The 26,443-nt window shown below is 53.8% G+C and overlaps 1 protein-coding gene across 3 annotated transcripts in view; it reads left to right on the top strand.

Moving 5' to 3' along the window:
- OLFML2B (olfactomedin like 2B) overlaps positions 1–26,443 on the top strand; it is a 36,605-nt gene that overhangs the window by 7,149 nt on the left and 3,013 nt on the right. The window contains exons 4-6 of one of the 3 annotated variants that reach the window (XM_040635963.1): positions 10,230–10,406; positions 15,732–15,960; positions 17,584–18,096. In XM_040635963.1, the coding sequence (XP_040491897.1) occupies positions 10,230–10,406; positions 15,732–15,960; positions 17,584–18,096 (919 nt within the window). Of the gene's footprint in view, positions 1–10,229; positions 10,407–15,728; positions 15,961–17,583; positions 18,097–26,443 lie in introns of all 3 variants that reach the window. The other 2 variants (XM_040635962.1, XM_040635965.1) reach the window with 2 other exon arrangements.

Genomic DNA, 26,443 nt, shown 5'->3' with positions numbered 1-26,443 from the left:
ACGGACTTCATCCAGGCTTGGGATTCATTTTCCCATTTAAAACTACTAATGATTCTTTCAGATGGGTTCAAAAGGGATTAAACCAGGATCCAAGTCGACCTTTGAAATTGGAAAGTTCTTCTTTTTCCCTTGGCCCCCAAAGACATCCACATGTGCGATGCCCCCTTTAAAAAAGTGTTTGCATTTTTATAGGAACAAAGCTGATAGCCGGACCTTGGGGGCCACTTGGTTTTCATTCCGTCTCAAGAACACAGACCGGGAAAGATAGCTCTGGGGCTGCGGCACAGTGCTCATGAGGCCAAGGTCAGGGGCTCAGCCCCTGAGAGCCCTGCTCAAGGGCTGTAGTCTGTTTCCAGCCTTGTCAAGCAGCGAGCCCTTCCTGCTGGCAGAGGATAGGTGTGCATTTAGCGGGTGGATTTGCTGTGGTGCCACTGCCCCGGCAGGAAGGGGTCCTCTGTGTAGGCACACGGTAACTGGGTTTTTGCCAAAACCAATCTCACTTATATCGATGAGAGTGATCTCTTTTTCAAAACCATGGTATGTTGAGTAGCAAAAACTGGCCCTTTATATTAATAATAACAATCCTCTGTACTTACATAGCAGTTATGGTTTTAAACCACCCCATATACATTGAGCACTTTTGTTCCCGTGAGCTGGACAGGACGTGAGACCTGTGGTAGGTTCTAGGGAAGTGTAGGCAGGAGCTCAGGCCTTCTGGTTCCTGGGCCAAGGCTCTTTCTAATCAACCCTGTAAGTTGCTTTGAGTCACTACTGTCTGCCCTGGAAACATCAGTTTTTCCTAATCAGAGCTTCAAACAACAGCTCGTCCAAGGGAATTTCTAGGCAGAGCCGTGTCTGTATCCCGTAAGTCCTGTTAAGTAGGATTCAAGTGGAGTGAGAGGCTCCCCAAAGCAGGCCGTCCAAGGCCACAGGGTGCCGTGGTGTGGCTGATGTCACAGGTGGGTCCGGGCCCGTTGAGCAGAGCACGGCTCCCGGTGTGACATTCAGCCTCTGTCTCCTGGCTCGGGCTGGCTGACTCGGTCTGCAGTCTGCAGTCACTGAAAAGGCACAATGTTGGGTAAATGGAAAAAACAGTCCTCCCGTCGGGCTCTGCAGAAGGAATGGAAGTGAAATTCTGCTCTTGGTCTTTGAATATTCCAGAATCCCAAGGGGAGTGCTTTGGAGGTCAGACCAGACAAAGGGGTCAGATTGGAGGGGCATTTTGCCCAGAGTAGGATCAGTGCTTGGCAGTAGAAGAGGGCACACGTGTGAACACCCACCCCCAGTATGGATGTAGAAATGGAAACTCCATTTGCAGATGAAAGAGGAAGGAAGGAGAGAAATAGAATCTAAACTGTTAGAGTCTCACCTTTTGGTAAAAATCATCTCTGAGAGCTCTGCTCAGTGGGGTGAGTTTGGTTAAACTTTTGTTTTAATTTAGGGAAAGTAACCCATGCGTGGAAAAGTACGTAAGCAACAAATGTACACCTTAATTATTGCAAAACAGACCCACATAACCACCACCCAGCTCAGGACAGCTTAGCCCCCCAGCATGCCCTCACCTCACCCCTCCCAAAGGAACCTCTATCCTGACTTTTATGTTAATCCTCATCTTTGCTTGTTTTTTTTAAAAAAAACATTACCTAAGGATGTGTCCCTACATATAACAGTTTTGTCTATTTTTGAACTCTAAGTATATAGAGTCCTACAGAAGTGTGTGTGTGTACCTGTGTGTGTATTTGGGCTTCTTTCACTTGGTTTTGTGTGTGTGTGTGTGTGTGTTTTTTAAGATTTTTTTTTTTTTAAGTGATCTCTCCACCCACTGTGGGGCTCAAACTCACAACACTGAGATCAAGAGTTGCGTGCTCCCCTGACTCAGCCAGCCGGGTGCCCCTCAATTTTGTTTTTCTTACTTTATTTATTTTTAAAGATTTAGTTATTTAAGAGAGAGAGAGTGAGAGAGCGAGAAAGAGAGAGCACAAGCAGGAGAAGGGGCAGAGGAAAAGCCGACTCTCTGTTGAGCAGGGAGCCCAATGTGGGGCTTGATCCCACAACCCTGAGATTATGACCTGGGCTGAAAGCAGATGCTTATCCCACCGAGCCACGCAGGTGCCCTACTTCAATTTTGTTTTGAATAGTTACCTATGTTGTTTTGTATCCTGTGGTTCATTTATTTTTATCGCTGTGCAGTATTCTATTGTGTGAATACAGCACAACTTATCCATCTGTTCTACTGAGGACGGATAGGGGGTGTGTTTTCAGTTTTGTAATTCACAGTAGCGGGAGCTTTCCCTGTACATGCACATCCCTGTGTGTGTTCCCTGGCCCACACCTGCAGGCACTTCTCTGTGGTATGTAAGTGGGAATGGAGCTACTGGGACACGAGTCGTGCTTACCTTCAGTCGTAGGGGAGGTTGCAGAGCTGTTTTCCCAAGTGCTAGTACAAATTTAAGTTCCTTCCAGCAGGATATAGAAGTGCCACACACATCCTCACCAACGCTTGGAATTGTCAGACTTTCTGGTTTTCGTCAGCTTGGAGAGTGTAGCAGAGTAGGGCCATGTCACCGTATTCCAGAAACCTAACCCCCAGAACATCTTTGCTGTTGGCCTAGTGGAGGCCTGAAACCCCACAGACGTTCCTCTGGAAGTGGTGCCAGTAGGAGTAACATCCAAAGTGGTCAGCAGGCCAAGAACTTTTTTCTTTCTTTCTTTCTTTTTTTTTAAGATTTATTTATTTGACAGAGAATGAGTACAAACGGGGAGTGGCAGGCAGAGGGAGAGGGAGAAGCAGACTCCCTGCTGAGCATGGATTCCCGACATGGGACGGGACGCTGGGATCGTGACCTGAGCTGAAGGCAGATGCCCAACGAACTGAGCCACCCAGGCGCCCCCAGGCCAAGAACCTCTAATGTGGTTGACTCAGGCTGAACGTTGGGAGAGGCTGGGAAGGGGAAGAAGATACAGGAGGTATGAGGGTGCTTTAGAGTTGGGGGTGGGTACACAGAATAGGTGCCAGCAGAGATGGGAATTAGAAGTCTACAGGGGAAATCCGCAGCTTCCAAAGGCAAGGGCAAACCCTGTTCATGGCACTGATTCCGCTAAGAAGACTTTCCCCCCGAGCTCTGAGTGTGAACAGAGACCCAAAGACGTGTGGGCTGCCTGAGCCTAGGCGTGGGGACCCAGGCGTGGGCTACAACACTGACACCAAGTACTGCTTTCAGGAGCAGATTTATTAGCAAAGTGGAGCAAAGGACAGAGGGACAGATCGCTAAAGTAATCTCTTCTAGCATCAAGGTTTTAGTAGGATTAAGTCATTCCCATAAAAAGTGCCAATCGTTGGGAAGAAATGCCCCACCCCCACTTAGCTGCAGGACACACCTGTCCATGTCTGTAAGTACTTGGATGTGTGTATGAGTGTGTACACACGTGCCTTTGTCTATGTGTGCATGCACAGGCCACGTCTTAACATAGGTTCCTGCCTGCAGGCTCCCCAAGGCAGGATTTCTGTTGCAGAAGCCCCGCCCCTTCTGGTGTGCGTGACTCTTCTCTTTTTCTCACCCTTACCTGCGCAAAACTTGTCTGTGAGCACAGATGGTTACCATGGAAACTTGTGTGTCGTACGAAGCCGCTTCTCCTGATAGTGTTGTATCCAAGTACGATTTCAAGTCTGTGATATGTTTACCAGGCTCGGAACTGGCCTGCTCCCCAGAATGTGCTGGCATAGACATTGCTGAGGCTTCTCCTTCAAACCTAATGATTTGGTGGCCTTCGTATTTCTGGTCTGAAAGGCAAGATCAAAGGAGCATTCCTGACTCTGGGGGGATATATCTTTTCACCAACTAATAGGAAAATGTCATTTGCGTCTGCACAGGCCAGGCCTCGAGTTAGGGGCAGGAAGGGTCTCTTTCCAGGCCTCCCCTCTCTGCCCGCCCTCTGTGCGCATTGAGACACCCCAAGCGTGTCTCCTTCCTGAGCAAATCTGCTTTTGCGGTCAGTCATTTCATGCCTCTCCTACTCCAGCACAGCCTTGGAGAAAAGTCTCTCGCCCACCCTGTCTGACCGCAGTGTTGTCACCTTGGAAAGGGAAAGGCTTGGAGATAATATTTCTAAGATACATTTCAGCTTTAATGTTATTTAATTCAATTACATCTGAATATGAGTTCAAGTGAATATCTTCCCTCTCCTGGGGCTATATATACTTCGAATCTAATTTGTCACTGTGGAATGAAAGGTTTTCTTTTTGGCTAAGCAGACTGAAGGTGTGAGAGGCAGCCGTCCATCTGCTGCCCTCGGAAAAGCTTCTAGCCGTATGGAGGGGTGAGGTTACCCCTGATCCAAAAATTCACCATCAGGAGCCTGGGACTTCTTGTTCTTTACTTGTCTGACTGTCCTTCCAGGCTCTGAACTTCTTGAGGGTGACCTGAGCCTGAATCAGCTTTGTTTCAGCATCAGGGCCCGACACCCAAGATGGACCAGATGCTCAAAGCTGTTTGGTTGGGGGAGCGATTGAAGGGGCAGCTGTCGGCCCTGCACCCAGGCCAGCCTGCCCAGCTCCGTCAGCTGTGGTCCAGGATTGTGCCGGGTCCTGCCTGTTGGGTCAGCTGGGGGCACCAGCTGTTTCTAGCTGCTCTCCCCCTCCGCACTCTCACCAGGGTGGAGACAGCTGTCGGCTGGGGAGGCTGTCCCAGGCCACCTGGTCCTAGTTGTGTCCTGAAGGGCTCAGAGGGGGAAGGGCAGGCGAGCTGCTGGGAGCTTGGAGACCCGAGGATCCCGTTACCCCCACACTCACTTCACTCTCTCAAGGAAGGCCATTCCCTCTGCCCTCAGGCTTGGCATCTGCATCGGGCCCTGGGCACATCTAGCCAGCGAGCGATAGGGGTCAGGTGGCCTCCTCGGGTGTGGGGACACATGTCTGCTGAAGGACTTGGGGCCCAGGCTTGGCCCAGCTGCAGTTTGGCTTTGTCTCCTCCGACAGGGGTCCAGTGCTTCTTTTTACAGCCCAGCAGCCTCTCCAGGGGAGTGGGGGGTTCTCACCTTTTCTTCCTGCCAGACCCAAGAACCCTTAGCTCACTTCCCCTTTTCCACCTGCATATCTGCTCTGAGATGGCAAGCGCCAGCCCTGCTCCAGCTTCGCCCCAGGGATATCAGGTCCCGCTTTGTGCCTGGCTGTGCACCTGCAGGGCCTCGTTCCTTCTCCAGGCCGAGCCTGGGGAGGTGGGCATCCTTACTCCTTTCTCTGGCTGGGACCTGGAGGGTCCCTTCACTTGCCATGTGGTGGTAATGGAGGTGTGGGCTGGTGCCCGGAGCCAGACCCTTCCTTACCACGCCCACGTCCCTGGTTCGCTGTGTGTGTGGGGGGGAAACAAGAGCACAGAAGCCTTCCAGAGCTCTGTGCCATGGTCGCTCCCCCTCAAGTCCCAACGTTTTCGGCTTATGCTATCACATGGTCTCACCCAGGCACCCACGCACTTGTCCAACAGCTGGACAAGGTCAGGACACATACCCATGGAACAGCTTCCCCCCACCTCTGCCCCCACACCCATTCCACCAGTCTGCATACCCTCCATAGCTCTGACCACCTGCGTGCCGGCTGCACCCCCAGGTCCACTGACATCCAGTCTCCTTTGCCCAGGGACCCCGCCTGGTCTGCACACTTCCTCCCCTCTTGTATCTCTGCCTCTGGCTGTGGTCAGTGGGAGACATGTGTCCCCTCCTGGTAGTGTGGGCTTGCTCTTAGCGGGCATCCTCCCAGGCCCCATGCCCAACTGTGGGTCCCTCCAGTACGTGGCACATGCTCTGTGAACACCGCTCAGGTCCTTGGCTCTGCTCAGATCTTTAAGTGCTGTGGCTGGCTGTGTGCAGCCTCTTGGGCCAGCCCCCTGTCTACCAGCTCTTCCTGCCTCCTTCCCGCCCTCCTCTTCATCCCACCAGCATCCTTGGCAGGAGCCAGGTAGGCCCCATGCCTGCCTCCTCCACCACATGGCCAGCACTGCCCAAGGGCCAAGCTGCGCTCACTGTCAATGTCAGGGCTGCAGCTGTCCCGAGGGGAAGAGCCTGAGGCATGAGGTCATGGGGTTCACTGTTCTGCCAGGGAAGATTCGAGAGTGCCCCGCGTGGGTGGCATCCCCTGTGCTTCCACAAAAGATCTTGGTGTGAGGGAAGCAAAAATCTCAGGGGGCGGTGGGGAGCCCTGCAAGGCCAGCACCCCCGGGGTGGAGGTGGCTGAGTCGGGGTGGCCAAGGGGGCGCAGCTGCTGCCACTGCCCTGGGGGACGCCAGCTGGCTCCACCTGGCAGGCCGACAGGGTGATGCCTCTGCCTGCTGGGTGTTTATTCAGGCAGCTGGTGGGCAGGCTTTGCCGGTCCTGTGAGGGGAATAAACGATATTGCTCCTCTGGGTTCTCAAGGCCAGACTGCATCAAACCCTCCTCTGTGGAAACCCCAAATAATGACTCCTTACTAAAATCAGAAAGGGTATTGGGGATTTATAAATCAGGGAGAAGAAGGCCCCTCCAGGGACCTAGAAACCCCAAGATCTAGGGAGCAGGAGCTGAACCCGTGGGGCTTCCCCTTTGCCTTTCAGCGAGCGCACTGGCCAGCGCTGGGTCTTGCAAGGTGTTCAGGAATGAGGCTCGATCTTGTTTTGCAGTAAGGCTCTGCAGGCCCAGCTGTTGGGTCCACCCAGCAGGAGTCCTAGGGCCACACCGCAGGCCCTCCCTTAGCTACTGCATCATTGACCTTGCTGATGCCCTGTCATCTGACCGGACTTTGACTTTTCGTTAGTTGGTGTTTTCTTGTTAATTGCTTTTTTTTTTTTTTTAAGATTTTATTTATTTATTTGACAGAGAGAGACAGCGAGCGAGAGAGAGGGAACACAAGCAGGGGGAGTGGGAGAGGAAGAAGCAGGCTCCCAGCGAAGGAGCCTGACTTGGGGCTCGATCCCAGAATGCCAGGATCATGCCCTGAGCCAAAGAAAGACGCTTAAAGACCGAGCCACCCAGGCGCCCCTTGTTAATTGCTTTCATCCCCTCATGGAGGGTGGTCTTCATCAGACCATCCTGGTTGGTGTGGCTTATACTTGACCCCTTTGGGCCCAGCATGGAGCATGTGAATGCAATTAATGAAGAAATAACACACAGAACCCCGAGCCTGGTGGGCCCCGTCGTATGTCTCAGGACGTTGAGCGTTCGTCTCAGGACGTTGAGCATTCACAGGGGAGATGCCTGGGTCCAGTTCTCAGCAGGTGCTCGGGGATGTACAGATATGCGTGAATCCAGGGGTGCCTGGCTGGCTCCCTCAGTGGAGTGAGTGAGTGACTCCTGATATTAGGGTCGTGAGTTAGAGCCCCACGTTGGGTGTAGAGATGACTTAAAAATAAAATCTTCAAAAACAAAAAGAAATGCGTGAATCCCACTAAGGCACCAAGCACCTTTCCTGTTGGCCCCAGAAAAATCTGACTCCTGTAAAATAGGCTCTTTCATACATTTGGACCCCTCTTTTCCAGCAGATGTAGCCCAAGCTTCCTACATTTCAGGTGGCACTTCTCAAACTTGAATGTGTCTGCAAATTGCCTGGGCGTCTTGTTAAAATGCAGATTCTGGGGGCCCCTGGGTGGCGCAGTCGTTAAGCGTCTTTCTTTGGCTCAGGGCGTGATCCTGGAGTCCTGGGATCCAGCCCCCCATCAGGCTCCTCTGCTGGGAGCCTGCTTCTTCCTCTCCCACTCCCCCTGCTTGTGTTCCCTCTCTCGCTGGCTTTCTCTGTCAAATAGATAAAATCTTAAAAAAAAAAAAAATGCAGATTCTGATTCAGCAGGTCTGGGTGGGGCCCCAGACTGCATTCCTAACAGTTCCTGAGGGTGCCCCCCCCTTGCTGGTCTGTCACCACACTTTGCATAACAAGGACTTATGGGAGCCCACCGAATCCGCATTTCTCCGCATATGCACATGCACATTCTCTCAGAGACCCTGAGCCCACACTGCAATATTCAAGGGCCCCTCTGATGGGCTCCCTGCTGCTTGAGAGCTGGCTGAGCACCAGGACCCTCCCCCAGTGGTCTTGGTGGTCCCATGAGTGAACCTCAGAGGCAAGAGCCAGGAGGCTGGGTGCTGGGCTCAGCTCTGCCACTTTTGTTTTTATCATCTTGGGCAAATCACATCATTCTTCTGGGCCTCAGTTTTCCCATCTGAGACATGCTTGAGTTCTGGCATCCTCCAGGGGCCTAGAAACCCCAACTGTAACATCCTATGAAAGAAAATAACCACTTTGTATGTCCAATGCAGTTTCACATATATTAATTTACTCACCCATAAGAATTCATCAGGAAAGTCCTGGTATTACCCCATTTTAGCCCTGGGGAAACTGAAGCACGGGGAATTGATTAGCCCAAGATCAAAAAAGCAGCAATAACATTGACATGTGAGCTAGACTCTTTCCTCCAGAATCTGTGCTCTGAACCATTGCACTTGACTGCCCCTGGTAACACCTGTCAGGAATGACTTCACCCAAAACTGCTCATTCTGGCTATTCCTGAAAGAAGACTTCTTTCTCAGGGGCTTTATCTCTCACAGTTAACTCTGTGCAATTTAGAGAGGCAGGCTTGGCCTGAGCCCCACAGAAACACAGCAAGTCTTTCCAGGGCTCAAAATCTGCCATGAATTGAAATGTCAGAAGAACGGATACGGCCAGTGGTTCTAGGGTCTGGTTAGTTTTAACAAGCACCTAGTGGATTCTTCAGGGCAGCCCCTGTAGGAGCCATCAGAGCCGCAGTGTCTGGGGATTACCGCCTGCCTGAGTACTTAGACATCCCCCCTCGGGGCTACCGTGGCTTTCCTCTAGGACTTAGCACTATCGTGCCAGGTGGCAGGGCCTACTCGGCAATGTCTGAGCGTTTACACTCCCCGTATCTGTCTGTTAAAGACCAAAAGCAAATGCATCCTCTGTTTTACATGTTTGCTTCCTCTGCCCCCCATGAACAGGGCTCAGGGAAAACATCACATCTAAAAACTCAGATGCAGGGCGCCTGGGTGGCTCAGTCGGTGAAGCGTCTGGGGTGCTGGGGTCCCAGGGTGCTGGGATCGAGCCCCTCATGGGGCTCCCTGCTCAGCGGGGAGCCTGCTTCTCCCTCTACCTCTGCTCCCCCACCCTGCCTGCTCATGTTCTTTCTCTCTCAATAAATAAATGATCTTTTAAAAAAATAACTAAAAAAATAAAACAAAAACTCAGACGCTTATGGAAACCTTAGAATGCCGGCCAGAGTTGGACAATGTTGGATCTCAGTTCAGTCAACTTCTCTCGAAATAACCTGAGGAGAAAGGGCGCCTCTGAGCCTGCCTGTGACTGTCCCTGGTTCAGATCCCATGTAGTGTCACCTCTAGGACACTGCATCTCCTCTGTCCCCTCCCTCCTCTGGACTCTGTAAGTTCACACTTGCCGCTTGCAGAATCCAGCAGGCTCGGTCATCTTCCTCCTGCTGTGCGGGCCTTTTTCCCAGTTATAGTTGGCATCTCCCCAGAACCCCAGGGGTATCCTGAGCCTTTTTTGTACCACACTGTACCTTAGACACACAGAAGGTGCTCACCAGTGTTGGTTGACGGAAATGTACCTTTGGTCCCTTCCAGTATGAACTAGATCAGGAACACAGGTAATCTGCCAAGTGAGGGTCATTTAGGGAAATTTTTTATGGGTCAGTAGGAAAGTTTGAAACCATCCCATGGGTTTTCTATGTAAACGATGCTTTTAAAGTGCTGGGGAATAGTTTGTGTTCACTAGGAAAGCAGACTAAGTAGATGTCTTTGGCCACCTCTTCTAAAATTGCTTTTTTTTTTTTTTTTAAGCAAGCTTCTTTCATACATTTCACGTGTATGGGGCTCCAAATGAGTAAGAATTTTTTGTCACGTTTGTCATCACTGTGTACCGATGGCAGAAAAGAAGCCAGGTGTCCTGATGACCCAGAGACACAGCAGTGTCATGATTAGGAAAGCCATGGGGGCTTGGGGCGGGGGGGCATCTCCAGGAGTGGGACGTACTGGAGCCACGCTGCCCTGGAAGGACCGCCCGGGGTCTGGCCCTCAGCGCAGGGCTGGATGCACTCTAGGACCCCAATCACTCCTGGGCCGATTTTTCGGCCTGTTTCTGTGCGTCTAGCTCTGAGCAGAAGAGAGGTGCCAGCTCTCTCCTGCTCAACGTCAGAGCACTTTCGTGGATCTTCCTATGACATTTTTTCTCTTCTCAGGAAGTTTCTAAAAACCTCACCAAGGAAAATGAGCAACTCAAAGAAGATGTGGAAGAAATCCGAACGGAGATGAACAAGCGAGGGAAAGAGAACTGCTCAGGCAGCATCCTAGACGGCATGCCCGACGTGCGCTCAGCTCTGCAGAGGGACGCGGCCGCAGCCTACACCCAACCAGAGGTATGGTCCTGGCCCCGGGAAGCACACTGCCAGGCTCGCCTGTACACCAAGTTCTGTAGGTCTTGATTCTTTCATGGCCATGGTCTCGTTTCTTCTAGACGGCCCTTCTGTAGGGGTGAGGGGCAGGGGACAAGTCCATGGTGCCTAATGGTGAAGGCCAGAGGGGCTCAGTGAGGAAGTGTTGAAGCCAGGACTCCGGAGTCCCAGGCCTCACCCCACCTCTGTGAGAGTCCCTGAGTGATGAGTAAGGAGGAGTGTGTGTGCTGGCTTGTCTGGGACCATCATGGTTCACTCCTGCCATCCTGGCATTATCATTGACGGAACCTTCTTTCGCTCTCAAAAGCACCCCTGTTTAGAAATAGTAAGTTGTGGGGCCTCCCTGTTCATACAGGACTTGTGGTACGATGGTGTCTGGAACGATGCCACAGGACCTGCTTGTCAAAAATGCCCCCATCTGCTGCGGTTTCTCTTGGCCGCAGTTAGTAAGTTCCACTGATGTCCTCATGGCTCCGTGTATTACTGTGGCTCCGAGTGTGGCCATTTAACATGGCGGTTGTGTCCTAAGCTGATGTCCAAGAACAGTATCCATTTGGGAGCTAACCCCGGAGTGGAAGAGGAAACAGGTAAATTTTGGTGGCAGGACTTGAAGAGTGTGAGATGCAGCGAGTGAGCAGGTCTGGATGAAGTGTCCTAAGAAGGTCCTTGGCAACCGGGGGACAACAGCAGTTAAGAGAGGCCTCGCTTGCTTTAACTGGACCAAGGGTTGCTGGTGGACGGCAGAGCCTGGATTCCAGGTGGACCAGCCTGGGGCAGTAGGCGGAGTGTCCCCTCAGCCTGGGGCAGTAGGCGGGGTGTGGGGGAGCAGGGCCTGGGACAGTCAGAGCCGCTGAGCAGTTGCCGTGCACCGGGGCACAGAGAACGGCTAGGCATTGCTACGTAGGACTCTGTTGCCTGGGTCAGTAAGAACTGGGGCAAGAGAGGAAGTCACCCTGGGCTCGGAACTCTTGGAAACTCATCAACGCGGTGCCAAGCAGGCAGCAGCTGTGGGTTAGAGGGGATCCTGGGCACATGTGTTCCCAAGGTAAGACAGCAGGCAGATTAGGAGTTTGGAGGCAAGAAGCCCCAAAGACAGTATGGTGCTTGCACCCTGCCCAGTGCGTAACTCAAAATAAAACCAGTTCCAAACCAGAAAATAAGGATAAGGAAGGCCAATAATTTTCTGGCTTTGCCCATGATGACTACTTTGATGCTTTTTTGGATGTATCATATTTCTTCAACGATTATTTTTATTCTCATTTTAGTTGTCCCCCAACAGGCTAGCTACTAGGCACATGTTTAGTCTGCTTGGTGGGTCATCCTTGAGCAGATCTGAGCTTATAAACCAAAAAGCCAAGGACATTCGGGCTGGATGGGACCTTGGAGACACCCTCTCCCCCCACCTGGGGCCCAGCGGCTCCTATCTCAGCCCGTCTGACATGTCCCACTGGCCTGGTGCCCAGCACAGTCCGGCATTCCCTGTCTTCTCTGGCCTCCAGCTTCCCGGTCGGCTGAGCTGGAGAATTCGACTGTTGTCTTGATGATACATTATGTGGTATGTTCAGCAACCCAGCTCATATTTCCTGAGGGCAAACAGTAAACCAAATCAAACACACCAAACTCTTTTTCTCTTTGCTCAGCAAAGCCCTTTCCCCTCCTGAAATCCCCATTCATCACACTGCTGAAGTTAGCACAATCCAACCAAACCAGGGTGGCGGGGTAGAGCCAGGGCCAGGGAGGGGGGGAAAGGGGGAAGCCGGGAAGGAGGCCCAAGGCTAGGCTCTTCCTCCCCTCCTTTGTCTTTCTGTGTCTTTAGCAAGCCCCATGCTAGAAAGGAGGCAAGTGGGGGCTAGGTTTGTGGTTATTTTCAGGGTTCTTAGATGATATTGGGGTTTCTCGGAGTCGTGAGTGGCAATTTGTCGGAGGCCCCTCTCCAAGAAGGTCCTTGCCTGGAGGATTGGCAAGGGGCTCCGGGAACTGGGTTGGGAGTGGAGAGGGCAGGGTGGGAGCGGGGACATAGGGACGCCAGGAGTTGAAGTCATACAACAGGCTCTCGGATTAGCAGAGAGAGGAAAGCAAAGCTTGGTGGGGGCAGCTGCCGCCCAGCTCAGCCTGTCGCCAGTGAATCCAAGGAAATTATATGTTCTCTGGCAGAGGCTGCTATGGTCTTGCTCCATCTCCTTGGCCGGGAGAAGGAACTGTAGTTCCCGCCTGTCCCAGAGAGCCTGGAATTAAAGACAGTTCCTGGGGTTTACCATGAAGAAATGACAACCTGCTTTTGCAATGCAGAGGGAGACCAGGGTCCAGCAGTTAGCCAGCCCACAGTGTCTGGGGCCTCTCGTCAGCCTCCCAGCCTCCTTCCCCAGTGGGAAATGAGGGATCCCCACGTCTGCTGGGCACTAGCCAGACCAGGGCCCTGTGGACTTGGGGATGTAGACAAGTTTTTAGATGGCAGACAAGTTAGTCCCATGGTCATGGCTGTGGGCAGCGTGGCTTCATGGCAGGAAGCAGGTGGGCTCTGAAGACAGTGGCCCTAGACCTGCTTCATAGGTGCCCCCCTCAGCCCTTCACTGACTGACCTGCAACCAACTCGCTAAATGACCCTGAGCCCCTCTTTCCTTGCATGTAAAGTGTGGATAGTGCCGTCTACCTTGCCCCGTTGTTGTAAGGGCCAAAAATACCATGAAGGGATGTGTCTGGTCAGCGTGGGTGCTCCCTAAAATCCATCACCGCAGGCCATGCGTCCCTGCATCTCTCGTCGAGGTCACCTCCCCGGCAAGAAAGGGGAATTGAGGAGGGGCAGGCGGCAGGTGTGGGGGCTCCCCTGGGCACATGCTTGCCTCTCTCTGGGTGGTTCTCCGGCCCCTACCAGGGAAGGCTGGCAGAAGGATGCTCCCGGCTTGCAGAGCCGGTCTCTGCCGTGTGCTGGGGAGCGAGGAGCGGCCATGTCGGCTCACTCACCTGGGTTAGCTCTTTTGTCACAGCGAAGCCAGCACAGGCGTGGGGGCCTGGTTGGGAATGACTCTGGGCCTTCTCCAGGCCAGATTTGTAAGGTCGAAACAAGAGCCTGATTTGCTTCCTCCGGTGCAGAGTGAGGGAGTTGGCCATTACGGCTGGGCTTCTGCCGGCTGCTGTTCTGTGGCCCTGAAGGTCCGGCTCTGCCCCTCAGGACGCGGGGCGTCATCTGGGGACAGAGGTTTTGTTTCCAAGTGGGCTCTGCTCTCTGGGTGGATTTCACCTAGGTCTAGAGTAATAGGGTTTAGAGGAGCTTACCCACCTCCTTGTGGTGACAAGGGGGCTTCCATGGCTTAGGTGGAGATAGGAAGCTGCCTCTTCATTATTTGGCCTCAGGAGTCCTCCTGAGAGCAGGGCTGGGCCTGCCCTTGGGTCCCTTCACACTTCCCTGACGGAGCCACCGCCCCAGGAGCTGGACCCATCTGTGTGGCCCTGCTTTGAACACAGCTCACAGGACTTGTGCCCAAAGTCCGTTGTTTTCAGTGGTGGGGGATTGCGATCCTGGATTGGGGGCGGGTCCATGACCTGATGGACCAAGGCAGGATCCAGAGACCTGCCACACTGAGGACACAGGAGGGCCAACCCTGAGCTGGGCAGCAGCTCCATGGAGGACAGGACAGCTCTTCTGTTTGGCCCGAGCACTTGCAGTGGTATTGTCATGGTGACATCAAGATGCTCAGGTCATGGCAACCTACTGTACAGCATCATTTGACAAAATCCAGTGCCCGTCATAAATGTAGCCCATTCCTTGGGATTTGTTATGATCGAAAAACTCAATGTAACGGGCACCTGGCTGGCTGAGTCAGCAGAACATGCGACTTTTGATTTCAGGGTCGTGAGTTCGAGCCCCACATTGGGCATAGAGATTACTTTAAAAAATTCAGTGGAACAAATACAAAGGAATCAAAGATGAGCAAGAGGTGGTTGATGTTCTCCCAGTTCCTTAGAGTCTACAGAGACGGAATCCTTAAATAATGCCCATAGAACGCAGGCCGGGAGAGGTGCTATAACAGAGGTATAGACTTGGTCCGTTGGCAGTTGTGTTCAGCTCTGAGAAGCCCCAAACACAGTGCCTCCAGCAGTAGAAAAACTGCTGTTCTTTCATGTAGAAGGAGCTCTGGAGGCAGGCCGACCTCGGCCGATGTGCTTAACTGCACGAAGCCGATAGCGATGTCCATCCTCAGAACCTCCTCATGGTCACAAGATGGCTGCCCAGCTGCAGCCACCCTGTCTGCATTTCAGGCCAGACAAATTAGGAAGAGTGTGAAAGATGCCTTCCGGCTGACTCAGCCTCCCTTTTAAGGAGCTTTTCCAAAAGCTCTTTCCACCAACTTCTGCTTATACCCCACTGGCCAGAACTTTGTCCCATGGCTACTCCCACAGAACCAGCTTCCCATTAGAAAGGAACAGGAGATGGAATTTGCGTAAGTCAATCAGAAGTCTCTGCCACAACGTGAAAAGTAAGGATTGGGAAAGAAAGATTAATTATGGATGAGAAGGTCTGGGAGTATTTTCTTAAGGATCTGAGATGTTAGCCAGGCCTTGAGAAATGGGTAGATTATGGTAAGTAGCTCTGGAAGGGAGAAGGGAGTGGCCTTCCAGATGGAGAAAACAGTCGGAGCAAAGACCCCGCAGCTTAGGAGAGCCAAGAGGGTGAGGAGTCCGCCAAGTGACTGAAGTACTGAGGGTTGGGGCTGGGGGCGGAACTAGAGAGAAGAATGCAGAGCTAGGTCAAGGCCCGCTTTTAAGAGGAGTGTGAACACCAGGCCAGGGACCCTGGACTTTCTTCTGGAGGCATCAGGGCGGGTCTGGAACGGTTCTTTCTGACAGCGGAAGTAAAACCTTCATCCTGAGGTGCACACCTTGGGCCTCAGGCCTCACCGTCGCCCACACAGAGACCTCACTGAAACACCTGATAGCAGATCTAAGTCCGGCAGCAGCCCTAGGCCAGAGCCGAGAGGAGAACTGCCCTCTCTGGGAAGTACAGTGTGGAGGTTAGAGACACACGCTGGAGCCAGGCTGCCTGGGTTCAAATCCTGCCTCTGTCACTTACCTGCTGTGGGACCTTGGGCAATGTGCATAACCTCTCTGTGCTTCAGATTCCTAACGTGTAAATGGGAATGATAAAGAGTTCCTACCCCGGAGGACTCGTGGCAAGATTCAGTTATTGGGCATAAGTGAAGCACCTGGAATGGTGCCTTGGCCGCAGCATTGCGTCCTCCTGACCACTGCCTGTCCAGTGACCGGGCCTCCCCTTGTGTCCCCTCTGAGGAGCAGTATGAGGAGCGGTTTCTGCAGGAAGAGACCGTGTCCCAGCAGATCAACTCCATCGAGCTCCTGCACACGCGGCCCCTGGCTCCGCCCGAGGTGGTGAGGCCCCAGCGGCCCCTGCAGAGGCAGGTCCACCTGCGGGGCCGGCCGGCCTCCAAGCCCACCGTCATCCGGGGCATCACCTACTACAAGGCCAAGGACCCCGAGGAGGAGAATGACATCGAAGAGCAGCGTGAGTTGGGGTCAGCAGGCCCACTGCGGAGGCAGGGCGGAGAGGGAGTCACCATTTGGACCCTTCTACAGTCTGATGACTGCTGTGACCCCGCAGAGCCAGCAGGGTCATGGGGGAATTGCCCACCATGACAAATTATCCAGAGTTCCTGCTGCATTTCCTCACAGTTTGCTGAGCGGCCTCGGGCAAGTCACTTGAGGTCTCTGGGCTTGTGGAAGATCACATAGCAGAGTTGTAAGGGACTTTGGTGCCCTCCAGTTCTGTTTTGAGGACACTGAGGCTTGCAGGGGAGGGGGAATGCGGGTGGGGAGAATGCTATGCTCAGAGCCCAACCTGGTGTCCCTGCCTCCAGGTGACTTGGGTTTCTCCCCCTTCCCGGGTTATGCTTACCTAGCTCTTGGCATAATCAGTTTGCCCACTTTTAACCTTGTTTGTTGTCTTTTTAAATTACTGATTTGTGGGATTTTTTAAATTCTGGAACAAGTCGTTTGTCAGTGTTACGTACTACACACATTTCTGCCCTGCCCGTGGCTTTTGGAGTTTCAGTTCCTTTGTGGTGGTTTTGACAAACAGATGAAACACAATTTAGTCTTTATTTCATTTGTGGTTAGACCTCTTTGTGTCCTAAGAGAGGCTTACTTCCTCCTATTCCTTCTCTGCTCAAAACCCTGCCCACTCCCCCATTTCACTCAGAATAAGAACCGAAGTCCGAACACAGCACCCAGACCCCAGGTGACCTGGCTCCCGTGCCCTCCCTGCCATCACTGGTTACTCTCCCCGCACACCCTCTGCCTCTCGTGCACACTGGACCCTCCGCAGACACGTGCTGGCCTCAGGGCCTTTGCGCTACTGCCCTTCACCCTGGAATACTCTTCCCTGGATGGCTGCTTGGCCAGCTCCCTCACCTCCTCCGGCCTCTCTCATCTCCATCCTGACCACTTGATCCATCACTGCAAGTCTCGCCTGCTGCCTGCCTGCTCTCCGGACACGCCTCATCCTACTCGACTTTTTTGTTCCCAGCACCATCAAGCGTGCTGTCTACTTATCATTTAGTGTCTGTACCACTAGACAGAAGCTCCACAAGGGCAAGATGTTTGTTTTGCCCACGATTGTTGAGTGTGTGCCATAAACATGTGCTGGATGAGGGAACAGGGTGACCGGCTTTTTCCGGGCTCCGTGGCCACGGGTATGCGTCCTCCCGGTGTCCCCGAGCCTGAGAGGCAGTCTATTCAGAGACCCTCCAGGAGACACAGTGCCCTCCTGTCTCTGCAGCTTCTCACTCTCCTCTTCTGAAATCCCAGCCCAGCCCCATCTCTGAACCAGGGCATCGTGTTGAGGAAAGATCCCTTTTAATTTTTTTCTAAAGATTTTGTTTATTTATTTGAGAGAGAGAAATAGCGAGAGAGAGCCTGAGCGGGGAGGAGAGGGAGAAGCAGGGAACCTGATGTGGGGCTCGATCCCAGGACCCCAGAATCATGACCTGAACTGAAGGCAGACACTTAACCACCTGAGCTACCCAGGCGCCCCAGGAGCCCTCTTCCTAATCTGCCACATACCGCATGCTTTTGCTCCTCTGACAGTGTTCCTCTCCCTGAGTCACAGATGACCTTGTTTGTTTCCCAGAAGACGAGTTTTTCAGTGGTGAAAATGGAGTGGATTTGCTGATTGAAGATCAGCTTCTGAGACACAACGACCTGCTGACCAGTTCCACTCAGAGGCCAGTGGTCACCCGTCAGGGCACCACCAGGATGAGTGACACACAGACCTCAGCCCTGGCCGCGCCCTCCGATCCCAGCACCCCAGACCCCACCCTGTCTGCCTCAGTGGAAAAGTTCTCAGCACCACTCCAGACCTCCTCAGTGTTTCCAGGTCCCACGGTGGAGGCAAGCCTGGAACCTTCCACTCAGGTACCAGCCACCACCGTGGCCCACACAGCCACCCAGCAGCCTCCAACCTCGGTTTCCCTGCCAGGGGCCTCTGGGGACACGTTTACCGAGGCTCCATCCACAGCCCTAGTGCCTCCCACCACAGTCCGGACAGACTCACTGGGGAGAGATGCTACCACGGGGCAGGGCACAGCCCCTGCCAGCCCCACCCTGAGCCCAGAAGAGGAGGATGACATCCGGAATGTCATAGGTGAGTTCCTTCTGCCTGGCCTCCGTGTCCTGCTCAGCTCTGGTAACAGGCTCAGCCTGGGGTTAGGTTGAAAGGAGAGAGAGGAGCCAGATGGTCAGACTTCTCTGGAAGGAAAAGCAAGTGGAATTATGCCTTCGGCCAGTGATCAGTGTTAATAACATCTAGGGGTGGTGTTGTGTTGTCGTTGTTGTTTTGAGAGAGAGAGAGAGCATATATGCACACATATGAGCCTGGGGGGAGGGACAAAGGGAGAGAGAGAGAATCTCAAGCAGACTCCCCGCTGAGCATGGAGCCTGACACAGGGTTCAATCTCAGGACCCTGAGATCATGACCTGAGCCAAAATCAAGAGTCAGATACTTCACTGACTTAGCCACCCAGGTGCCCCAACATCGAGGTTTTATATTTGAAACGTGCCAGTGACGCTAGTGGGAAGCTCCTTTCTAAAGTATATAGAAGTCAGTGGAGACACAGACCTACCTGCACTGGTCAGTTTTGTAAACATTTGTTGAGTGCTTTCTGTGTACTAGGCTTTGCGATGGGGTTGGGTATCTGGCAATGACTAAGTTAAGTTTTCTGCAGTAGGGTTACCAGGCTATGATATAACGAGGGACTCTTATTCATGGGGTCAGGGAGAGGGGAGGTCCCAGAAACAAGGGAATTACTAGTACAGTGGGCCCCAGGGCCCCATCCCATGAGTGGCGGCCTTGGAGAGAATGGGAACCACTGAGGCATCGTGTGATAAATGCTATAGCAGGGGAGAAACAGAGAAACAGAAGAAGGGAGCACCAGCGTGGCCTGGGTGCTAAGAAGGCTGGGGAAGCTTTTCTAAGGCAGTGTTGTTTGAGCTGGGTTTTGAAGGATGAACAGGAGTTTTCTAAACAGAGAAGGGAAGCCTTCTGACTTGGTTCTAAAGGAGCGAATCATGTTCCAGAAGCATGGAGCGTACAGGCCTGTTCTGGGCGTTCCAGAGCCACACAGTGACTCTGGGAACCGTGAATGGAACACACGTTGGGGAAGAACAGCTAGAGAGGGAAATGGGAGCTGGCTACAGGTGTCTCTCCCAAAGAGAACTCAGCCAAACATCCATGGAGTCATCACCGATACCGATTGAAAAATTGAAAAATAACACTATTGGATAATAGTTTCATCAGAGTGCTTGTTGAAAAATGTACGTGCTTTGACAGGTGACATGATTTGCCTTATACCTTTTCCTTCTTCCATCTTCTGCTCCCTCGGCCGCTTTGTTCCCATTCCCTCCTCAGAACAAGGTGCTGGCTACTGTCAGACAAGGTGGTGGAAGGAGCACCTGCTGTGAGCAGACACCTGGGCTACAGCCTGGTCTCAGCCGCTGATAGCTGTGTGACCTTGGCCGAGTTCCTGCCCTTCTATGGGTCTCCAATGAAGTTAGATATTCGCTAAAGACTGTTTCCTCCACAAAATCCTATGGTTTCTTGCAGTAAGTTTATCAGGCCATGATACAGCAAGGGATTCTTATTGGGAGAAAATCCCAGAATAATGGCAGAGTGGGAGTGGGGAAATAACCAGTAAAAATAGACCCCAGAGCAAAATCTCCTGAACCTCCAGAAGGAGGCCGTGCTTGGGCCACAGAGGTTGGGGTGGAAGCAGGAGACGATGGTTTTTTCATTTTCTTTCTCTTCCATGGTGGAAGCAAGCTAACCATGGCATAGAAGGCGGTTCCTCTGCATGGACAGTGAATTCTGAAGCTGTAGGTCATGCTCGATTTCCGCAGAATGCCCTGGGGCCTGAGCCCAAGGTTCCCATTTCCTCACTGGCTCCGGGCAGCCTGGACCATGCTCATGGGACCACAGGCCCTGAGCCCCATACCATAGCCCACCCCCGCCCCGCCTCGGGAGTGAGCTCCCCGGTGACCCCTTACTCCAACGCTTCACCTGTGAGTGGGAGGGACAGTTCCCCCAGAAATGTAGCCGTACCCCTCCACGGGGGGCTCCAATACGGACAGGGAAGACAGGCCTGCACACCTGTGTGCCCTCAGTGATGATGACGGTCAGCCTTGGGGCCTCCTCCCCAGGTGACTTCCGAGCCAGCAGTGGAGTTCTCTGCTGTGCCTTCCCTGGGGGGCCGCCAGCAGCGTAACTGCCAACAGGCACCTTTCTGGGGCTCTTAGGACCACTCCTCCTCCAGGAGCCTGCCTGAGATGCTGATCCTGGACAGAGACGCATCACGTCCTGATGGCCATTTACCTGGTGGGAGCCGGAGGGGGGAAGACGTTGCCTCTCGCTGCTCAGTATTTGTTTAACCACAACGACAGCAGCACATGGAGAGTGTAAGGCTCTGCTTACAGACTGGCCTGTAGGGTTTTGCCTCTGGAGTCCACCACCAAGAAAACACAGTATGGGAATGTGGATGCGGGGTTCTCTTCAAACACACAGGGGTGAAAAGACAGGGTGGCTCAGAGAGGGGACCGGGCCGTGTGGACTCTTGACTGGCTTGTTTTGGGGAATCATTTTTTAAAAAAGATTTATTTATTTACTTATTGTTGCAAGGTGTGGGGGCATGAGAGCACGCAAGCAAAAGAGCAGGGGGTAGGGGCAAAGGGAGAAGCAGCCTCCCCGCTGAGCAAGGAGACCGAAGCAAGGGCTCGATCCCAGGACCCTGGGATCATGACCTGAGCAGAAAGCAGGTGCTTAACTGAGCCACAGAGGTGCTCCAGGAATTTTTTTTTTTTTAAGATTTCTTTATTTGAGAGCAAGCACATGAGCAGGAGGGGCAGAGAGAGAGGGAGAGAGAATCTCAAGCAGACGCCCCCCCCTCACCCCCCCATCCCACCCCCACCCTGCTGAGCATGGAGCCCAACTCGGGGCTTGATCTCACGGCCCTGAGATCCTGGTCTGAGCTGAAACCAAGAGTCAGACACTCCATGGACTGCGCCCCCCAGGCGCCCCTTGGGGAATCATTTTTAGTTGCTTGTTGCTGTCACGTGCCTCCCTGGGGCTGCTGTGAGTGTGGATGGGATTTTCTTTCTGGATCCTTCTCTACAGACCCCTAATTATCTGGGCCTGGCAAGTAAGACCAGATTGCACTGTGTGTCCTTGTTGCAGGTAAATAAAAAGCATTTGGCTGAAACCGACACAGGCCGTGGGTTTGCTGCCCGTGAAGGTTGTTTGCTGTTCAACGAGTCTGGTAGTTTTGATTTTGAGCTATTTGAGATGTGGTCTGAAATGGGGCTGCTTTTAAGAGGAATATCCTATCCCACGCTCTCCAAATCTGATTTTGCGATGTCCTAAAATGCCTAACCATGATCCTCAGGGGAATTGTAAACCTTTCGGAAAAACTCCCAAAACAAGTAAATTAGAATTAACTTTTGGTTATGGAAACAAGCATTTGGCTGAAGGGTAGTCACGGTAGGACCAGGAAAGGAAAAATTCTGTCAGTGAAGGCAGCTGGCTTTCCATGTGAGGGGTCAGCCGCCATCCCGGGGCCTGGGGGTGCTGCTTAGTTCCTGCAGACGAAGGAAAGACTGTGCCACGTGGGCCAGGCTCCGCAGAACCCCAGACTTTAACGGCTGGGGCTCCTGATGCGAGTTTTTCCACGGGGCTGGTTTGGGGTGGGGAGGAAGAGGGGAGGAGCAGACAAGAGGACTGTCAGAATGACGACAGTACCAGCGAGAGCCTCTCTCCTGTTGAATCCAGGAAACCTGATCTGGGAAAACCCGGCTCCGGCTCTGGGACTAGCCTGAGACCTTAACAGTCCCTGAGGTTCGCTGGCCCTCCAGCTGTGGGCGGGGGGAAGGGAGGGGAGGGGTAGCCAGGCCTGCCTGCCACGCGTCATGGGGGCTGGCCTGGGCTGCCTGAGAAAGGTGGTGCTGGCCAGGCAGGAGCCGTGGGGGCCAGGCCTCTGCAGCGGCCAGACGCAGACAAGACCCGTCCCCACCCCCGGCTCCATAGGCACTCTGCTCCGGTTGCTCAGTCCCCAGTCCACTAATCAGCCCCCTGCAGCCACAGAGAACTTCAGGCGTATATAGGGGCTCTGGCCCTGGAAACGAGCAGGAAGTGGAGACCTTGCTTGTAAGTGGGTGAGGAATAGTCTTCCCCTCTGCCAGGAAAAGGTTCCTTCAGCACCACTCTCTGTGCCCCGAAAGGGAGTGAGAGGGGCTCACTTCCCAAGAGGACTACTTGCGGAGGATGACAGGTGGCTAGCGTGGCAGACAGGATGTTCTTGGTCCAGCTGGGGCCGACATGGGTTCTGATGGTGGAGAGGGCGCTCGTGCAGGCAGAGCACCGTGGGGGGAGTCAAAGGAGCCCCGTGCAGGGGCACATACTGAGGGGCAGGGACAGGGTTCTGGGATCAGGAGCCAGGGGCCTGATGATGAAGGGGAGCGCGGCAGCGGCAGCTGCTCTCCGTGAGCGCTGCAGTCAGGTCTCAGGCAGGCCGGTGCGGGTGCCCGGGGTGTTGGCGCCTCAAAGACAGGCGGGGCAGCGACCTCCTTGCTGTGTGTCAGACATGAGAACGTCCTTCCAGCTGTGGGGACAGGATGCATCGGGTGCTTTCGGTCCGAAGGACTCTCTTCTGGAAAGAGATGCCAACCTGGCTGCTTTGAAGGGTGAAGAGCTAGCCAGGCCGCACAGGGAGGTGGTGCCACAGTGAGGAGAGGCCGGGCTGTGGGAGCAGCGCGCTCGGGGCTGCTGGGGGCCCAGGGAGCACGTGGGGGCCATGCCATTAAAGGTCGGGAGTAGAAAGCTTTTCCCTTTCTTCTGTGGTCTCTCTGTCTGTCTCTCTCTCTCATCATGCCGTTTTTTTCTTTGGTATTCCATGCCATTCTATGTGAAGAAATATTAGAAACTCAAAGTATTAGCGTGAGTTTTATCTTTATATCTGAATGTCAGTTTTAAATGCAAATATAAGGTCATTTGACTCCAATGTGGAAGTCACCAAAATGACACAATGCCTGTGTCATAGCTCCTTCATACATATGTATTTTGTTCTTAGCGGAACAGTGGAAATGCCACACGAAGCCAACTCAGCTGTTTTGTTTTACTTCTTGATATGTGCACATGTTAGCAGCACTCCCTCCCCCCAGCTCACTGAGTCAGGAAAGACTGAAAAGAAAAAGACTGTGAGTCACTCAGTCTTTCTGTCTTCTGTGTCATTTTTAGCTTAAGTTGTTGGCTAATACAAGGAGGTAACATAAGTAAGAAATAATACAGGGCTATGCTCGGTTTTTCGTGTTTCTTAAAGCACCACCTTCTTCTACGTTCAAAGCCAGCTCTGCCCGATGGAAGGTGTGGCCTCTGGGACTGTCGGTGGGGGGGGGGCTTAGTTGTGGGAGCAACGCGCTCACCCGAGTCTGGCTGAATTCCCACGCACAGTGGGTCGGCCTGGAACTCTGTGCTCATCAGGTATAGCAAATGCCGCGTGCAAACGGGTGACACGAAGGCAGACAGACATCTCCCAGGCACACACGCACACATGCTCCACTGTCCTGTTAGCTTTCGCTTCTAGAACACAAGGTCCCAGGTAAAATGATGAAGAATGTCAAGATGGGGACAGCAGGGCATTACACCCAGGGCGCCCCCTTCCGAGCGAGGGCCCTGTGTGACAGCACAGATGACATGGCAGGCGGGCATGCTGGAAAGACCAACAGTGAGGGACGGACCAGGGAGGTGAGGCTGGCAGTCCGAGGGCTGCATTCATCCCAGCCTGGCAGGCCCCCCCCAGCCTCTGTTGCTGCCCAGTGTCCCACACTCCACGGTCCACCTGTTTCAGTCCCTGCCTGGCCCCCTGGCCATCTGAGTTTGAGAACTCTGAATGGGGGGATGGCAAGAGCAAGAGTGGACAGAATCGGGGCGCCTGGGCTCCCCGCAGTGGCTGGCAATGGCACATGAAGGGTTTACACAGAATGCAGCTCATACTGCAGAGCGGGTTAGGCCAAAGGGGGCAGAGATGAACCAGAGGGGCCAGCAGGTAACTGGAATGACCCTGGAAGGAGGCAGCGAGGTCCGAACTGAGCCACAGCGGTGGAGGGGAAGGGCAGGGAGAGAGACAGGGAAGAGACAGCGACCTGTGGGTGTGGGGGCAGGAGGAGACAGCAGAGGGGCCCCTGGTTCCTGGGGTGGTTCCTGGCCTGTGCGCTGGGCCTGTCTGTAGGACGGAATGTCCAGGGCAGCAGGCTGTCCACCAAAGCATGCGGATCCCGTTTTTCATCCAGCAAGTTTGAGGAACCAGGAGGACCTACAGGAGAAACATGCCTAGGGGGCGGTTGGAGGTGCTCAGGAAGGGCAGAGTCTGCCCAGGGGACGCAGGAGGAGCAAATGCAGCCCTGAGGATGGAGGGGAAAGGCGGGGAGGGGGAAGGCAGCCCAGGAGCTGGGGCAGCAGGAGCAGGGAGGTGGGGTCAGGAGAGAGCAAAGCAAAAGCTGGCAGGGAGGGGACTGGCCCCTGCGGTGGGCGTCGGGGTGCTGGGGGTGACGGGATGATGCCCCGATGTCCCTGTGCCCAGGCCCACCCCTCGAGCACCACAGCTGAGGGCCCAGGATGGCAGGGGAGCCTCTCGAGAAGATCTCCTTTTTAAGATGGCGAGGTGTGAGCAGGTTTATATGCTGAGGGGAAGAGCGCCGCCTTTTCAGACCCTGGGACCCTGTGTGATAGAGCCCCTGGCTCCCAGGACTAGCGGTGCTGAAAGGGGACGATGCCTAGAGAGTGCTTCATACTCGGTCACTGTCACTGAGTGTGGGGGACACTTCTATAGTGCTGTCTTCTCTGTGGCTCCTGTGAACTGCCCCCCACCTTCTCTCTTTGCCCTCAAAGAGAGTTACCACACGGTATCTTCTCTCCAAGGCTGGCAGTCTGCTGCCAAGGGCAGGCACGTCTGAATGGCCCCGATTCTCAGACCACGGTGACGGGTCCGGGCCTCATGGTTTACTGACCTTGAACGTGTTTTCAAGGGCTCTGAAGCCACATATCTGCCCGCCGTTCCTGCCCACGTGTGGGCCAGCGTCGCTCTGAGGGCCTGTAGAGATGTGCCTCAAGGCCTTGGGTGCCCGCCAGCTGGGACTCCCCTCCAACTCGAGAAATAAGGACGCCTGACTCCAGCTGACTCCATCTGTCCCAGTGTCCTAGGCCTCCTGGAACAAATTACCACAAACTTAGTGGCTTGAACAACAGAAATGGATTCTCTGATGGGTCTGGAGGCGAGAAGTTGGAAATGAATCTTGGAGGGACTAAAATCAAGGTATCAGAGGGCCGATTCCTCCCCGAGGCTCCAAAGGAGAATCCTCATCTTGCCTTTCCTGCCTTTGGGTGGCTGCTAGCATTCCTTGGCTCGCGGCCTCATCCCTCTTGCTTCCTCTTGTCAAATCTCCCTCTGCCTCCCTGGTACCGAGATACTTGCTAGTGCACTGAGGACTCACCTGGATAATACGGGATATCCCCCCATCTCCAGATATCGGACTCAAATCACATCAGCACCTTCCCTTTGGCCGTCTCAGGTCACAGTCACAGGTTCCGGGGGTTAGGACCTGGATATCTGTGGGGTCATGACTCAGTCTGCCATGGCATCCTCAGGATTCTCCGAGCACTTTCGTGAAGTGGGTGGGGCATACAGTATATGCTGGTTTTCCCACAGAAGAAACTAAAGCTTTGACACTTTGGAGGCTAAACAGACTTAGGAGTCGGTAGCAGGGCCAAGACCAAGGCCAGGCCTCTGGCTCCAAACCTGGGATAGATTCTGTAGCCCCCCAACCAGTCCTCTGCTGCAGCAGAGCTTCAGGACTGAGACAGGACCGTGTAGGGACTCAGGGGACTGCCCAGGGCACCCCAGTACTTCAAAACTCAGAAGAGTCCTGGCTTCCCAGAGCTCATCTGCAGTTTCTGAGTCTGGTCCAAGAGGTGGCATAGCCATGGCAGCCCCCTGACGGGAACCCCTTGCCTCCCATCTGTGGGGCTCTGGGGCATGGGTTAGGGGCCGCCCTGCCTCTGAGACAGGGAGTCCGTGTCCTTGCTGGGCCTTGCCAGGGGACAGGGGCACATGGAAATGCTCCTCCAGGGGACGGCACACTAGGGCTTACCTCAGTGTAGAGGAAGCATGGCCCCCGCTCAGTGCCAGGGAGTGAGCTATTTTCCACCAGACCGCTGCTGCCTGGGCTCAGCAAGAACCTTCTCTTTTATTGTCTTGAACAGATGAGCTCAGTTGTAGGGGAATGAGGCTTTGGCTGGTCGGTTCTGTTGTTTGTCTTGCGGAGACTGAATCCCTCCCCATTCCATCAGATTGGGACCTAATGAGCCCCACACAGAGCTGCCTGAACACTGCCAATTGCACCCTGCTGTGGGGCCTGCCTGGGAAACAGTGTGCATCCCACCTCCAGCTGCC

This window comes from Ursus maritimus, unplaced genomic scaffold, assembly GCF_017311325.1.
Source record: "Ursus maritimus isolate PB19 unplaced genomic scaffold, ASM1731132v1 scaffold_2, whole genome shotgun sequence".
Lineage (NCBI taxonomy): Eukaryota > Metazoa > Chordata > Mammalia > Carnivora > Ursidae > Ursus > Ursus maritimus.
The sequence above is the reverse complement of the archived record's forward strand: the minus strand, read 5'-3'. Positions and strand labels throughout refer to the sequence as shown.